Here is a 16,354-nt window from a genome sequence, read left to right as displayed (position 1 = left end):
TAGTAGCGATTTTGCTAACTGTAGTTGTATTTAAATGTGGGTGCGGTAAACCATGGTCTGACTTATCTTTTAGTGATACCAGAACTATATCATATCTTATCATATATGCTGCTCTAGTGGTAATTAGGATAACTTCAGAGCTCAATCTCTTTGGAGAGGAGCCGGAAGAGTCTGCTGGGAGTCTTGAAAACTAAACCCTGGTATATAGAGTTGTGAACTACATTGCCAATGTAATGGCAAACATCATATTTTCGTACTTTAAACGTTCATTCATTATCAGTTAGTGAAGCGCTTTCCCTGCATTGTACTCTGTTTCCCAAAGAAAACAAATTGATCTTGAAGAATATTCACTTCCATGAAGCAAATAAACATATATCTTGTTTCCAATGGCTCTAACTGTGCGGAGTTTGTATATTCTCCCCGTGCTTGCGTGGGTGTACTCCGGGTACTCCGGTTTCCTCCCACAATCCAAAAATATACTGGTAGGCTAGTTGGCTTCCAACAAAATTAACCCTAGAATGTGTGTACATGTGGTAGGGAATATAGATTGTAAGCTCCACTGGGGCAGGGACTGGTGTGACTGCAAGTATTCTCTGTAAAGCGCTGTGGAATATGTATGCGCTATATAAAGAAACTGTTAATAAATAAATAAAGTCTAAAGTCCCCCATACACTAAGCTGAGGTACCTCGGCTAGTGTTCGCCAGGACCGCAAACGAAACACTGTATGTACTCCTTTTGCATACAAGGTATGGTACGCCATTTCATTGACTGCCGCAGGATCTGACTAAACCTTGTAGCAGCCATGGCAATCTGGATCTGATCCAGTTTTCACACAATTTATAGTCTTGATGTGTCAAAAAAAGGCCAAGGAATGTCTTAAAATGGCCATACACTTCTACAATATGGCCATATCTAGTACTTGTCATGTCTGTGTACTTTGCTCTGCTCCTAACGGCATACATAAATGTATTAAATGCCTATTATTGGTGCAAAGCTTTTATCTCCTCACATTTGTATATGTGCATTATTGCTGGTCCACATAATATACATTTATGTGAATGATCCCTTTTTAATGAGTGTATTGGCAGCACGGATGGTGTAATGGATAGCATTACTGCCTTACAGCACTGAGGTCATGGAAAAGATTCCCACCATGGCTCTAACTGTGCGGAGTTTGTATATTCTCCCTGTACTTGCGTGGGTTTCCTCCGGGTACTCTGGTTTCCTCCCACAATACAAAAATATACTGGTAGGCTAATTGGCTTCTAACAAAATTAACCCTAGAATAAGTTTTGTGTGCGTGTATATGTAGTAGGGAATATAGATTGTAAGCTCCAATGGGGCAGGGACTGATGTGAATGTTAAAATATTCTCTAAATGCTGCGGAATATGTGTGGGCTATATAAGAAACTGTTAATAGATAAATGAGTGTCACATAAGTGAGAACACCCATGCATTTACTTTGTGAGAAGCACTATGCAAACATACTGCACACTACCAGCCCCATACAGTCTAGCTGCAAGGGCTCCAATTCTCCAAAATTGGTTGCACAGGTTTTGGAATGTTTTTTTTAAACTCCTCAGTTAAATGCAAATACATTTTATACAGAATAATAAGACTTAGGACAATCAAAAGCCAGATGTAGGACTTCTACATTAACGTTCAGATTGCACTTGTGTATTTTAAAAAAATTTTCCCCATATGTGGCACTAAATAATGGCCACCCAACTGAGCAATTTAGTTGCAGCTCTGATAGCACGCAGGTGTCAGACATCCATGTTTTTGCTCACTGCATCATGAGGTGGCAAGCACAAGTGTGCAAAAAGTTGATGGTTTGGGCGCCCTTCTTTACGCAGCTTATCACAGTGTGTTTGATCAGGACAGATGCAATAATGAATGGTGTCCAAACCACTCCATTGGTCACTCACTCATTAACACCCAAAAAACAATTGAATTGCCCCTTAGTTACAGGGCTGTTGTTTGTGAATGATATTTCTATACAGATAAACCTTTTATGATCTCCTTGATGGTGTAAAGATGTGGTGCATAGAGGTTGATATTGTCAACTACAATAAAAATTGCACATAAAAATGTGCCAGACCAAAATGACTGCAGGTTTGGTAATTGACTTTAGGAGTCCAGACAGGACATCTACTGGCCTGCATATTGCCACCACAGCTAATGAATGGCAGCTGGTTTCCATTGCTTGCGCCTTTTTGAATTTGCGCTAGTAAGTTCTAATAATATGCACTTCATAGCTACAAAATTAATGCTGCATGGTAGTATAGTATGGGATGTTCAGAGGCTATTCTCCTAATTGGTTACTATGTGTGAACTCTGATTCAGATACAGGATGTAATGTTTGAACATACCATTTTCCAATAACTATATCAACCTTGACACAGAACCATCATTTTAAAATTCTACCGTCTGCTGTGGTACAGTATTTGCCAGAAATGCCTTGTGTATTTCAGAAGTTTCAGGTTGTCAAATATGTATTGATTGGACTTTTCAGATGCCTCCAAATGCTACTTTTTATACTTTTACAAATGTACTCTGCACTTATCCCTGGAAGATGTACTAGTCTGATTTGGTGACTGAGTAAGGATGTCATGGTGACTGTTGGGCCATGTATATTCTGCTAGGGCTCCATTTTTTTTTTTTACGTGTTTATCATGCATTAATCTCCTACAACAACGTAAATCCCAGGATCGTGTTTTTAGTTTTTTTACTGTAAAATACCTGGTTCAGTATATGGTTATACCACATAGGGCAGGACTGGGCAACACCGGCCCTCCATATGTTGATGAACTACACATCCCAGGATGCTTTGCATTAGTTTTGCTATGTGGCCATGCTGAAACTGATGCAAGGCATGCTGTGATGTGTGGTTCATCAACATCTGGAGGGCCGGTGTTGCCCAGCCCTGACAAAGGGTGTCTAGGTTTATTGTTGGAGGAAGTGGAAGCATGTGACTTGTACTGTTCAAAAGTGTAGCTGTTACAGCACACCTTTCATTTGTTAAGGTATCTGTATTTCTATACAGCGGTTTTATATACCTCGATTATTGTGTTTTTTTTGTTATTGTGGCCAATTTTTTCATTGGCATCTACAGGGTTTAAATTGTCCCTTTTGGTTGTGGATCACACCGGATACACTCACTTTCTGTCCACCCACTCAGAGCTGGTGCAAAGTACAATTGAGGTATGGCTGCATGGTCTTCTGTTGCAGGGAACTCATGCAGCTTTTGTTGTAGAGAGGATCATTGATTTAAAAAAATTTTTTGTCAAATTTAGTATTCAACAAATATAGTCAATAATTAGTGATTTATAGAATGTAAGGATGTCATCTGTCTTATTAAGCAAATAAGAGCCACAAAGTGAAAAGCTGCGCTCCTATAGACTCCTCTGCATAACTTCCTCTGCAGTTATTTCCGTAGGTTCATCAGGCATTTGGGGCTTAAACAAAATATCAAGCGACCTCAAAGTCTGTTACAAACATTGGGGAAACTCATACATAAGTTTCTAAGGATTGCTGCGGGGGGTCCGAAGACAGGTGACGGATAGGCAAAAATATTCAAACCACTTCTTCCTGACATTATTTAAGCACCCTACAAGTCTTTGCTGTTACAAACATTGTTTGCCAATACTGTATGGGTGCTCTGGGCAATTCGTGCTTATTAGTACTCTACATTTTGCAGACTGACCAATTATGGACATTATCGCCTAGTGTGTACGCTCCCTGTTAACGATACACACTCCTGTGTGTCGTTAACGACCCCCTCCCTCTTCTAAGCATGTCCGGACAGTGGAGGTCGTAGTTAATGACTGGTTGTCTCGCCCACTGGACACTAGAAATAGTTCTGCTTAGTTAAGGCCCGTACATAATAGAAGATGTTGGCATCAATCTCGTTCAGAAAGGGGCTTCCCCGCTCATTGTTGACAATATTGACAGCTACCGGACATGCAGGTCAATCTGCCAATATTGCTCATGCCATTTGCACCCATCGTTCAGTGTGGATGCACAATATCTTTCATAATCAACTCAAGGAAAATTGTTCACCAATATCATTAATCTTTCATATTTTCTAGTGTGTATGGGCCTTTAATTGACCAATTTGTCCATAGGACCACTTTGTATGGTTAATTGTACCGAAAATTTGGGAGCAAATGACAATCACCCAGATATGAAATATAATCTTCTAGCGTGTATGGGCTTTAAATTACCTGTTTTTTTTATCTATATGAATGCTAGTTTTTGGGTGCCATATAAATTGATATGAAGCATCTGAACCTGATGCGTTTGTAGCACAATCAGCGCTCCCCTATTATGTGTCCATTATTTGTGTGCCCCGGACACCATTTAATCCCCAGAAGTGCCCCCTCCCCAGAAACATTAATCATGCATATTTTATATTAGACAAATGAGTTGTGGATCACTAGCCCTGCTTTTATATAGATTACAGAAACAAGGAGACCTACTTACAACAGAAGTTGTTTCATCATAGAAAGGTTTTGATAAACATACAAATGATTCGGCTGATAATGAGATGGGTAGTATATCTGCTATGTCTAGGGGATAGAGGTCTTATCTAGAGTCTTGGCCTGTGGTTCCCAAATGGTGTGCCTAGGCACCCTGGGGTGCCTCAGGACGCTTTCTGGGGTGCCTTGGGTAGGTGGACCAGGATTAATTCAAATTATTTATAAACAATGTAACAGAATTGGCAGCCACCAGCACTGGTTTTGCCTAATATATGTGGACAAACAAGCAAATCCTGTCCCTCCCCACATAAATTGATACATAAACGCCATGTACTTAATGTAATATTTTTTTCTGAAAATCTCAATAAGAATCATTTAGCCTAGGGGTGCTTTTTGATGCGCTAGGGCGCTATGATTCAAAAAAGTTTGAATCTCTGGTCTCTGCTTTTTTTTTTTTTACATATTTTTTGATAAAATCAACTCTATTTGTATCTTAGGTCTTTGTAAAGCTCCATACACATTAGGACAGGCATGTCCAAACTATGGCCCTCCAGCAGTTGTGAAACTACAAGTCCCATCATGCCTTGCCACAGTTTTGCTATTAAGGAATGCTTAAACTATAGCAAGACATGCTGGGATATGTAGTTTCACAACAGCTGGAGGGCCACAGTTTGGACATGCCTGCTTTAGGTTGATGGGGAGTTTCGGCATCAGCAAGTGCATACGTGCTTGCCAATGCTGCAAAAGACAGACCCGATGGCGGAGGGGAACGGCTGTCATGCTGCAGCATGGCAGTCGTTGACTGTCCTCCCTCGTCAGAACATGCTTGGACAAGGGAGGGGGTTGTTAACTATGCACATTGTACATGCTGGACGATATTGTGACCAATATAGTCTAAGGTGTATGACCCTTAAGTCATTGGGCTCTGTCCAATATACATATAGTGGTCAGTCTACTTATCTGTGATGTATTAGTGAGACCGTAATTGCACTTTACACAAGCCTGAAGCTGCAGTGAGCAAAAATAAGCAAATTGTGCAAGATGTGATGCTCTTGCTGGTGTTTCAGTGCTGCTGCAACAGCAACTCGCACCTTTGCCGGGTAATTGGATTGATCGCCCTTCCCTATGTCTTTCCTTCCTTCCAACCCCCATGCTCCACCCCCACTCCCTTCCCTACATGTATACATAAATCGTTGTTCTACTGTTACCTTGGTCTCCTACTGAGAATCTTTTTGTATGTAGACTTGTAGAGAGGGTTAATGTTTTGGCAGTTCTCATGTTCTGTTCCCCTGGTGCACAGATTGATACAGTTTTGCCAGTAAACTTGCCAAGATAGATGTTGCTGTGTGTGTCAGTGCCGGCTGCGTCCTCCCACTTACAGTGTGTCTCTTCCTCTGTTCCAGCTAGTCTCTAACGGACTCTTCTAATTGCCTGTGATTCTTTGAGAGGGAAATGACTACCTTATTAGGTGACTGGCCCCCACTACTTTCCAAGTGGATGTGGATTGGCACGTGATATTATTCGTGTTGTACAGACTTCATGTAGTTATTCTCTCAGGCCGCAGCAGGTTGCTGTTGTGTCAAAATATATATTATTAGGAATATTATATGCAGTGTATGGTTTAAAGCTGAATTTATTCCTTAGCCAGTGCATGCATAGAATAAGCTTAACACGACCATTGTTCAATGCATAGAGATCTATTCTTGTTAGTTGCTAATTTAGGGCCTGATTCAACAAACCTTGCAAAATGCCAAAATTTGTCGGCACCAGTGCTCTGCATCCCCCAAGAACAGCCGACCTGGGGCAGCCGGTGATGTGTAAGCAAATTTCAGTGCTTTGCACAAAAAGAACCACATTGGTTGCGACCGCAGCATTCTAGCACCCAAATGCACCGGAGTAGCCATATTAAGCAGCTTTTTCCATGCTAAAGGTTTTTTTTTTACCAGCGATACATTTTCAGAACCCAGGATTTTTACCTAATGTATTTAAAAGATCATTAATAGTAAATGCTAAATCAGCCATAATTTTCATTACATAAGATTGCCCCTTTTAAATCTGGCAGGCAACAATTGCAAAAGCCGAGGGCTTTGAAAATTCTTAGTCATGTCCACCCTAAAGGTGCCCATACACGCTGCGATGCGCACTCCCGCGGGCATCGCATCACACAGTACAAAATATTTTGTACTGCCTGCGGATCGCATCGCATGCAAAACACTTGTGATGCAATCTAGCCCATAACGCATTGCAGCGTGTATGGGCACCTTTACAACATGATAAAAGTGGACAGGTATTTCCTTACTTACCCCTCTGGTGGAATCTTGTGCTGCTGTAAATCTTTTATCAGATTGGTTATATGTTTCATTACCCACCCACTTGACATTTCCGGAAGATAACTATAGAACAAGTTGCTTGAAACCCCATTAAGACCTACCTTATTACACGCTCTACGGGGGCATGCATTCTGCATCCTGATTGCACTCTGTGAAAAGATGTCCCGGGGACCCTCACTTTATTAATTTCACTATCATTCATATGGTATTCTGGGTTCTCAATACATTGGGGAAGAAGAGGGAACTATGTAACATAGAACTCTTTACAATGGGTGTATTGGCTCCTCCCCTCTACTTCTTCCTCCACATCCTCAGTTTAGATAAATGTGCCCTCAGAGAGGTTGCACTTACAGAGCTCCTGAAGAGAGGTTTTTTTTTTCATTTAAATTTGTGTGTTATTTTTGGGAGCCTGTTTTGGACTAAACAGCTCCCTGCTTCGTGGGAAGCCAGGGAAGGGTTACAGTAGCTGGCCTTTCAAGGTACGAGCGGTCCCTGCTGCAGGACCACTGTCCAGTGTGGGTGATTGTCGTAGCGGGCATTGCGCTGCAGCGCTTCACACCCCCAGCTTGCCGCATACCCCCGGCTCAGTCAGTCCGAAGACATCTGCGTGAGTGTTACCCGAGGTCCCCTATACTGGGGTATCCCGGTTGATGTGCGGCAGCAATGGCAGTGTCCCTGCAAGGGAACTGCACAGCCCCCTGTCCACACTGGATGCTTTACACTGCCTCTGGACCATCAGGGAAGGTGTTAATGTGTTAGCTAGGAATAGCAACAGTGCCAGTATAAAGATTAGTAAAAGCACCAGAACCTCTGTAAGGGGTGGGGCTTAACTCAGAGCGGGACACAGCTCTCTGGCGCCAATTTCCTGCTTCTCTCTGCATGCTTTGGGCGCCATTATACAGCAGCAGACACTCCTCAGCGGTGCTGGCAGCTCCAGACTGGGTGGAAGAAAACTTCAGCAGAGACAGAAAGTGAAATTGATCTTCTAAAACGCTCAGTACAGTGTTTATAGCCTTGCACATACTAATATAGATATTTACTCTGTGTATTTATATCTATTACTGCTAACCAGCTTCTCAATCCAGGAGCTCAGGTTAAGGGTGTGCTGGTTCCCCCAATATCTGAGTCCTTTCCCCACTTGCTTGTTAAGCATTTCTGGGCACACATATAAGTGTTGGACACATAGCTTCTATACACTTCACACTGACTCTGACTGGTGTTTTACTGTCTGTGTGTGTGTGTGTGTGTTGTGGGGTGGTACCTTTTCTAAAATGGTTAGAAAGTTAACCTGTATGATTTGCAGCACTAAGGGGCAGATTTATTAAGCTCGGTGAAGTGATAAGTGGGGGGGGGGGGGTTTCCTTCTCTCTGGCAGGCACTGTCTCTCCTGCCCCAATCGCCGCTGAAGTTTTAGGCACTAGGTGGTGGAATTAGACGTTACATAGTGGGAAGGGAGGTTTAGATGCGTGCCTTCAGGAAGGTAAGTATGCTTAATCTCTGTCTGAATTCCCTCCTCTGGGATTTCTGTGTATATTCTAACTGCTGTTATCTGTATGTATCTCTGTAGGGTTTTATCAAGTATATGGTGTGGGTTTTTTTTTTTGCTTGTGGTTTTTTTGTTCTCTTTTTTGGTATTGTTTGGCACCTAATTGTAGTGTAGTGCATCTGTTTAGGCAGCTGTATCTCTTTACATTTGTGGTGAGAATTCAATCTCTGCCGGCACTGGTATTTCTGCTTGGCAGCTTGTTGTACTGGCAATCAGAAATGTGCCTAAAGTGGCCCATTTAAGAGCCCAAGTGGCACTTTTGACACTTTTGTTGGGTTTAGCTGACCTGAATGAGCATGATCAATGCATTGAAAAAGAACAATTGAATTTCTCACTTCAGTCTCCTGTCACTTTAGACAAGAGATTGGGAGAGCAAAACAAATTTGTTGGTTTGTTCTGGCAGAGGCTGTTTTCAGATGCATGACAAGGGTATAGGTGGTTCCATACTGCAGGGCTCAATGCATTAAAAAATGAATAGCGCCCCACAGTCTCTTGTCCATTTTAGAGGAAAAATGGTTGCGCATAAGCAAATTAATCGCTCCTTAATTATTAATAAAGTAATCATGATCTCTAAAGGTGCAAGCAAGATCTAGTCAGTTTTCAATTGCGGCAATAAATCACGTGATCAGATGTGATGCACGTACGTAAGTGCATCGGAGCCTGCGAGTCACACCGGCTGCAGGAGAGAACTGTCGGATTGCAGCTAAGCCAGGCAGGCTTGGATGGGATCATTCGATATATCGAGTGCGGACCTTTTGCATGCGATATCTCATGCGCTCCTTCTGCCTTGGAAGGTCCCAGGGGGATCAAGTGCGACTTCTGTGAGTGTGGCCAAATTAAGACAGCTGCCAGTTTTATTAAGTCTTTGGGCAGTATTCAATGCTCCCGATTCACCGTTTTTTTTCCGGCGAATCTGGCTGTTTTAACTCCTTGCGGTGCATTTTTTTTCCACTGAAAATATGATTCACCCTATGCAATGTTCACTGTTTGCCGAAAGCGAACAGCAAACAGTGAATGCCGGCCAGTTCTCCGTTTCATGCTCGCTGCAATTCGCTGGTGTATTTCAATGGGGTTTTTACTGGGATTCGCCGAGAGTGTATTCAATGCTTGGTTGGCGATTTGCTTTCTCCCTGATTTTTGCCATGATTCACCATTTTGCATTCGACATCTTTTTAAGGTGAACTGGAAAGTGATCTTTTAAATTAAAGGTGTTTTTTTTTTTTTGGGGGGGGGGGGGGGGGGTCAAAAAATCAGATTATTTTTTCTGTGAAGGGGCATGCTATTTTTATTCATGTGCTTCAAGCACATTAATATATATTTATTTTTTTTTATTTTTATTTACACTTTCATTAGATATTAATTTATTCACTGCACTCTGGTCCCGGCTTGTTACGTGCGGGACCAGAGGAGCGGCTCCCTACCCCTGTCCCGTGCTAGCATTCCCGGGGGCAGCCTCTGCTGGCTGTGCCCCGGGAGCCCTCCCCCACAAATTCTGGGGCAGGCAGGGAGGCTTAAATCTCCCTGCCTGCCTCCATCCCCCGGCGAATGCCGCAGGGGTTAAAATTCACCAGCAGGGGCAGTGAGCCCCTGCTGCATTGAATAGGGTGACAGGGAGGGCTGGCAGCGAATGCTGCAGCCCTCCAGAACCCTGCGAATGTGTGCAGCGAATCCGAAACAGGATTCGCTGCACATAAAGAAAAAAATCATTGAATACTCCCCTTTGGCTAGTACAAAATAATCACTGAGAAAACATGGACAGCATGTGGCCAGCTGTGGTCCCTCACAGCGCTAGCGTGATAGATTTTGGTCAGTTTTTTTCTCCTCATACTACAAAAAAATACTAAAAAAGGCTTTAAAGTGCTGCATAACATGAGCTGGGCTTGGCTCCCACCCTCAATAACTGCTCTTCATCAAAACCCATCTGCCCAGGTTTTAAGCTACTGCTTTCTCTCAAACACCTTTCTAATCTTAAATAATACTAGACCGGGTTACTTATACCCCTTTTACACCGCTGAAAAATCCGGGTCAGTGGCGTGTCAGACCCGGACCTTCGGCGGTGTAAATGGGGTCAAGCCGTGTCCATTTACACGGGTCCTCTACCCAGGTCCTGACCTGGGTAGAACACAGTTAGGACCCGTGTAGAGGCCGGTGTAAATGTTCCCGCTGCGGGTCCAGGCACCCGCAGCGGGTCCGTGCACGGCATGCAGCGCTGGGGAAGCTGTCCCCAGCTGCTGCAGGAGGAGAGGGGTGTCTGCGGCTGCTAAGGGCCTGGGGTGAACTGTCAGGCTGCTAAGGGGGGAAATGGAGGGGATGCTCCCCGCTGCTGTAACTCCCCCCTGCAGCCGCGGGGCCGGGAGTGGAGGCAGCGGGAATCAGCAGTGCAGGTGGGCAGGGGACATCATCACCTGTAGAATCATATCATCACCCCCCCAGCGCGGGGTCCAGCCTCCAGGCAGCGGGGTCCGGCAGTACCGGCGGGGGATCCATTCAGCGTATACGAAGTTGCCGGCGGGGTCCCTCCAGCGTATGGGAAGTAACCAGCGAGCGTCCCTGCGGCGGCTGGGAACTGCCGCTACTAGTTCCCATACACTGGGGGGACCCCGCCGGCAACTTCGTATACGCTGAATGGATCCCCCGCCTGCACTGCCGGACCCCGCTGCCTGGAGGCTGGACCCCGCGCTGGGGGGGTGATGATATGATTCTACAGGTGATGATGTCCCCTGCCCACCTGCACTGCTGATTCCCGCTGCCTCCACTCCCGGCCCCGCGGCTGCAGGGGGGAGTTACAGCAGCGGGGAGCATCCCTCCGTCTCCCCCCTCAGCAGCCTGTGATTTGATGCTGCAGGGGGGTCATAAGGTGCAGGGGGTGATGCTGCTTCAGGGGGTGTGTGATTTGATGCTGCTTCAGGGGGGTGATGATGTGCAGGGGGGGGGGGGTGATTTGATGTTGCAGGGGGGTGATAATGTACAGGTGGGGGGGGGGTGCTGCTGCTTCTAGGGGGGGTGATGATGTGCAGGGGGGGATTGATGTGATGCTGCAGGGGGGGGGGTGATGATGTGCAGGGGGTGATGTGGTGCTGCTGCTGCAGGCCATTTGTAATGACAAGGCAGGGCTGACCCAGGTCCAGTGTAAATGGTGCAGACCCTGGTCCGACCCAGGTCGAAGTGCTGTGTAAATGCAGTATAAAGCAGGGTCAGACCCTGGAAACTCCAGCGTTCAAAGACCAGGGTCGGACCAGGGTTTTTGGTGTAAAAGGGGTATAATTCTACTTCTTAATGTTTGCACTTGCAATGGAACTCCTGGCTTTAAACATTAGACTCTCCAGGTTATTCCTTGGTTATCTCTCCGCTGGTGGTGCCCATAAATTATTTTTTCTTTTCGTTACAGCAAACTCTCTAAATCTGACACTCTTACAATCAATATCACCATCTACATTGTATTTCTTTGAAACTAATTTTAACTATATATAGAGGACATCCCATGTCACTTATCTAGGTGTCCTTACTGATGTATGAGGCCTTATGTTTTTTTTTACAGATTCACATATTGCTAAAGTACAATGCGCAGATAGTATTTTATAGTTGAAGTGATATACTGCATGTAGCGTTCTCCAGCACAATTTTATTTTTCTACAAGGTAACCATGATCTTGTGTTCTCTGTGCAGTCACTGGGTGATCCACATCAGCAACAAAGCTTGTATTCATGTAGTACTTACTAAGGTTTTAAGTCTATTTATTTTTTTCTAATTTAAACTACCCTGGCAAGGTAGGTGTATGTAGATACCTATCACTCGTTGTCGTGCTTGGTCATTAAAGGAAATGGCTGTTTTAAAGCAGAAGGGAACAATGCTTAGAATTTCTTCCTCACAGCAAATTAGTTGGGAGTTTGATTTCTGACTACAATCCTGTTTGTATAAAGTTTGTGTTCTCGTGTTTCACGGGATTCCTTCACATTACTCTGATCTCCTCCCACACTTCAAAAACATTCTGGTCAGTTAACTGGCTCCGATTTTTAAAGAGGTGTGTGTAAATGATGATAGTAAGTTTGCAGCGATTTATTAATCTACTCATTAGCTTTTTGCGGGAAGTCTTCTTGCTAGGGCACAAAATTATGCATTGCGTTTTTGTCTGACCATCATAAATATTTATCTAAAGCTGTAATTTGTTCTATTTATTACAGAGAGAAAAAGGTAAAGGTTCAAGATATAAAGAATAACATTAAAGAGGCTATTGAGGTAAGTAGCCATGAACTGAAGCTGGTTCTTCCCAGTTATGCAAAGTCTGATTTACTTACTGATTTGTTTCTTCCCTCCATAGACCATAGTTACAGCAATGGGAAACCTATCTCCTCCAGTGGAGCTAGCAAATCCAGACAGCCAGTTCCGAATTGATTATATCACAAATTTACCGAGTCACAAGGATTTTGACTTCCCAACAGTAAGTATAAACTTTAGTATATGTTCTAGCAGCACAGCCCCATCCTCTATTGCACTGTAGGGCTGTATCTTGTCATATGTTTTAGTTACACTGCATTGTTTAAACATGATCTCTATGGACTACAGGTAGTAAGGATTGTATAATGCCCAAACTGAGATGCTGGCACACTTTAATGCCTGCAGTGCTGTAAAAGACCTGTTGGGCAGTTTGAGTCCTCCGTAGCTGCACCACACCAATCTCCTGCTCTAAAGGCCCATACACACTTTAGGAGATTTTCAGCTGAAAATCTCCTAAAGTGTATGGCCCAGAAATTGGCGACTAGTGATGATGCGTGCTCCCACATCATCACTAGGAAAGTGTTTCATCTGCTGGTTTTACCAGCAGATGTGGCGATGATAGATGGTTTTTCATCCATCATTGCCGTGTGTGTACGCTGCCGGGCTGAAAAATTATCCACTTTCAGCCCGGTCGGACTGCCTGTATGTGTATGTGTATATATATATATATATATATCGTTTCAGTTTTATTTAGTATCAAACTGTTTTCAAGTCATGTCCTGGACATGACTTGAAAACAGTTTGATACTAAATAAACTGAAACGTTGTCAAGAAACTGCGGTACTTGTTTCCTAGCACGGCCACACCGATTTACATCGGGGTGGTCGTGTCGGAAAAATCGCATGCGATGCGATCGTCGCGACCGACCGATTTTGGACCCGATTTTTTTTTTTTTTTGAATTAAATGTAAATCGGGTCCCTGGGACCCGATTTTACATTGGATTCAATGTAAAATATTCCCAACCCCCCCAAATGTCACGGCGTACACCCCACCCCACGATAGACGCCAACCCGAAGCGTGGCGAGCGCAGCGAGCCCGCGAGGGGCGGCGGTGCGCGTCCTCCGACCTTTTCATTCCCCTACTATCCACGTCGGCGTGGAGTTGAGAATAGAATAGTGTGGCGAGCCCGAAGCGTGGCGAGCCCCGCGGATACCTTCACAGGTGTCCGCGTCGCCACGGACACCTGTGAAGCCCGCGAGGGGACGCGTATAACTGTGAAGGTATCCGCGTCCCCTCGCGGGGCTCGGTGGCTCGCTGCGCTCGCCACACTATTCTATTCTCAACTCCACGCCGACGTGGATAGTAGGGGAATGAAAAGGTCGGAGGACGCGCACCGCCGCCCCTCGCGGGCTCGCTGCGCTCGCCACGCTTCGGGTTGGCGTCTATCGTGGGGTGACGACGGGGACATCTAAAATGTGAAATGGGTCATATTGGCCCATTTCACATTTTTCACATTTTTTCAGGATTTCAATGTTAAAAAATCTTTTAACATTGAAGCCTATGTAAAAATCGGGGGCATCGCATCGGGACCTATGTTAATGGTCCCGACCGACGCGATGCCCCCGATATTTTACCTTTCCCGACACGATTTCAATGTTAAAATATTTTTTAACATTGAAGCCTATGGGGAAATCGCGTCGGTCGCGTCGGGACCATTGTTAACGGTCCCGACCGACGCGATGCCCCCGATATTTTGTCCTAGCCGGCCAAATGGACCTGATTTCAAAGGAAATCGGGTCCATCGTATGGATCGTGTACCTTAACTAAAGGTACACGATCCATAAGATATGTGGCCGTGCTAGGAAACAAGTACCGAAACTGCCTCCCTTAATGGACGTTTGTATAGCTGAGTGCCGCACCCTCGTTTATCTATACAGCAGCGGTATTTACGGCTCCAGTGAAGGCACCAGCGCATTTCTGCACAACCAGTTTTCATTTAAATAAATATACATTGGTGGCAGTAGGCATATAAATATATAAACATCGGTGGGCAGTGTTGGCACTAATTTATGCATTGCTGGCACAGACAAGGTGTGTGTGTATAAAAAAACTGGCGCTGCCAGGTCAGCAGATGAAAGCTTGCCCGGGTGCCCGTTCCAGGGGGCAACAACCTAAATGTTGTCCCCTGCAGCAGAAGAAAAACGTCACTCCAGGACTTGTGGTGAAAAAACCCCCCAGAGTTTTCGGTGTCCTGATGACGAGCTGAGGCCCGAAACGCCATTGGCATGAAACCTTTTTCACCACAAGTCCTGGAGTGACTTTTTCTTCTGCTACTATCCGCGATCCGACCGCCAGCCCCTGCAAAGCTAAAAGGCGCTCCATCTGTATATTGCTGGTGCAAGCCAGCAATGAATAAGTCACTATCTCCACTGCCCACCAATGTATATATAAAAAAACAGTAAGGTATATAAAGTGCTGGCAGAGTCCAGTAAGGTATTTACATTACCGGCTTATTCCTATACAATGGTGGGCAGTAGTGCCAGTAATGTATACATTTCTGGCCTGTGCCAGCAATGTATATATATATGTGTGTGTGTGTGTGTACATACACATACCCTTGGAATTCAAACCCCACCCATTATGTAAATAGCCTTTTATAATGAAAGATTTTCAGCAAAGTCTTTTGCCTCCTGAAGATCTCTTGCTCTTTGGCGGAAATAGCTCAGTGTGTACGCACTTCTTTGGTGACAGATATATCAATCACTGATTTTGGCAGTCTTTTGAAATGAAAATATTCTAGTGTGTATGGGCCTTAAGCTCTCAAACTTGTATTTGTACTGCTTATAGACCTTTAATAATTTCTGTAGCAAAAGTTCTCCAATCCTTGACACTTATTTGACAGGTCACAAATCAGTGACCTCCACCCTAAAGGGCCCCCACATACAATGTTCAGTTTGGCCTCCGATTCTGTAATGTGGTGAAAAATTTCCAAACCGAATATGGTTGACGTCCAATCCAATGCACTGTCCCGTGGACGTCTGATCTGAGTCGGAGGTTGGACCTGCTGCACGTCCGACTTCCTACTCTGCCAGCAGTGGGTAACTTGATCGCATAAGAGAGCTTGTATGCAGAAGGATATATCAGGGCAGCATATTCGACTTAAAACTGCTTTAGACATTCAGGGGGAATCTGCAAACACTGTAGTGTTTCACCCACTAACTAGCTGAAGTCTGATTTCAGGCCTAGCATAGCGGCTTGCAGTTCATGTCCCGTCAATGTGGGAATGAGGTGTTTAGGGTGGGTAAACACGTTTTCCAGGTCACCCGGCAGGTGCACTCATTACTGACTGACACATTTTAAAAGATCCACAGGTGGAGCTAATTATTTCACTTGTGATTTCTGTGAGTAGAAAAACATGCACTGTGTAGGGTTTTGAGGACCAAGTGTGAGAACCTGTGCACTAGAATGATTTCTGTACACTGTTTCGTAACAACATGGCAGCCGGGTCATTCAGTGTTTTTCTGAGCTTTTGCTTTCCTGCAGTTCGCAGGCATGATGCACGGCCAACCAGAAGATAGTGTATGATGTCCTACAGTCAAATGCAGCAAGGCATTGTACATTGTTGTGCTGTCATCCAATGCATTGTGCAAGGGTGTATGCAAGGCATAATGTAGGGTCAACTCTTAAATGTGTGACTGGCCGGGACACATGACTCTGGTGTGTATCTTGCCCTACTGTCAAAGAAGTATAAATAAATAGGCATGATTGTGCAGTACATGT

At 44.6% G+C, this 16,354-nt stretch overlaps 1 protein-coding gene across 2 annotated transcripts in view; it reads left to right on the top strand.

Moving 5' to 3' along the window:
• The window catches only part of GNAS (GNAS complex locus), a 225,658-nt gene that overhangs the window by 168,364 nt on the left and 40,940 nt on the right, over positions 1–16,354 (top strand). For both annotated transcript variants that reach the window (XM_083146859.1, XM_083146860.1), the window contains exons 3-4: positions 12,540–12,594; positions 12,677–12,796. In XM_083146859.1, coding sequence (XP_083002985.1) covers positions 12,540–12,594; positions 12,677–12,796 — 175 coding nt within the window. The remainder of the gene's footprint in view (positions 1–12,539; positions 12,595–12,676; positions 12,797–16,354) is intronic.

Source organism: Crinia signifera, chromosome 6 (assembly GCF_055691185.1).
Source record: "Crinia signifera chromosome 6, ASM5569118v1, whole genome shotgun sequence".
Lineage (NCBI taxonomy): Eukaryota > Metazoa > Chordata > Amphibia > Anura > Myobatrachidae > Crinia > Crinia signifera.
This window is presented reverse-complemented; position numbering and strand designations above follow the sequence as displayed.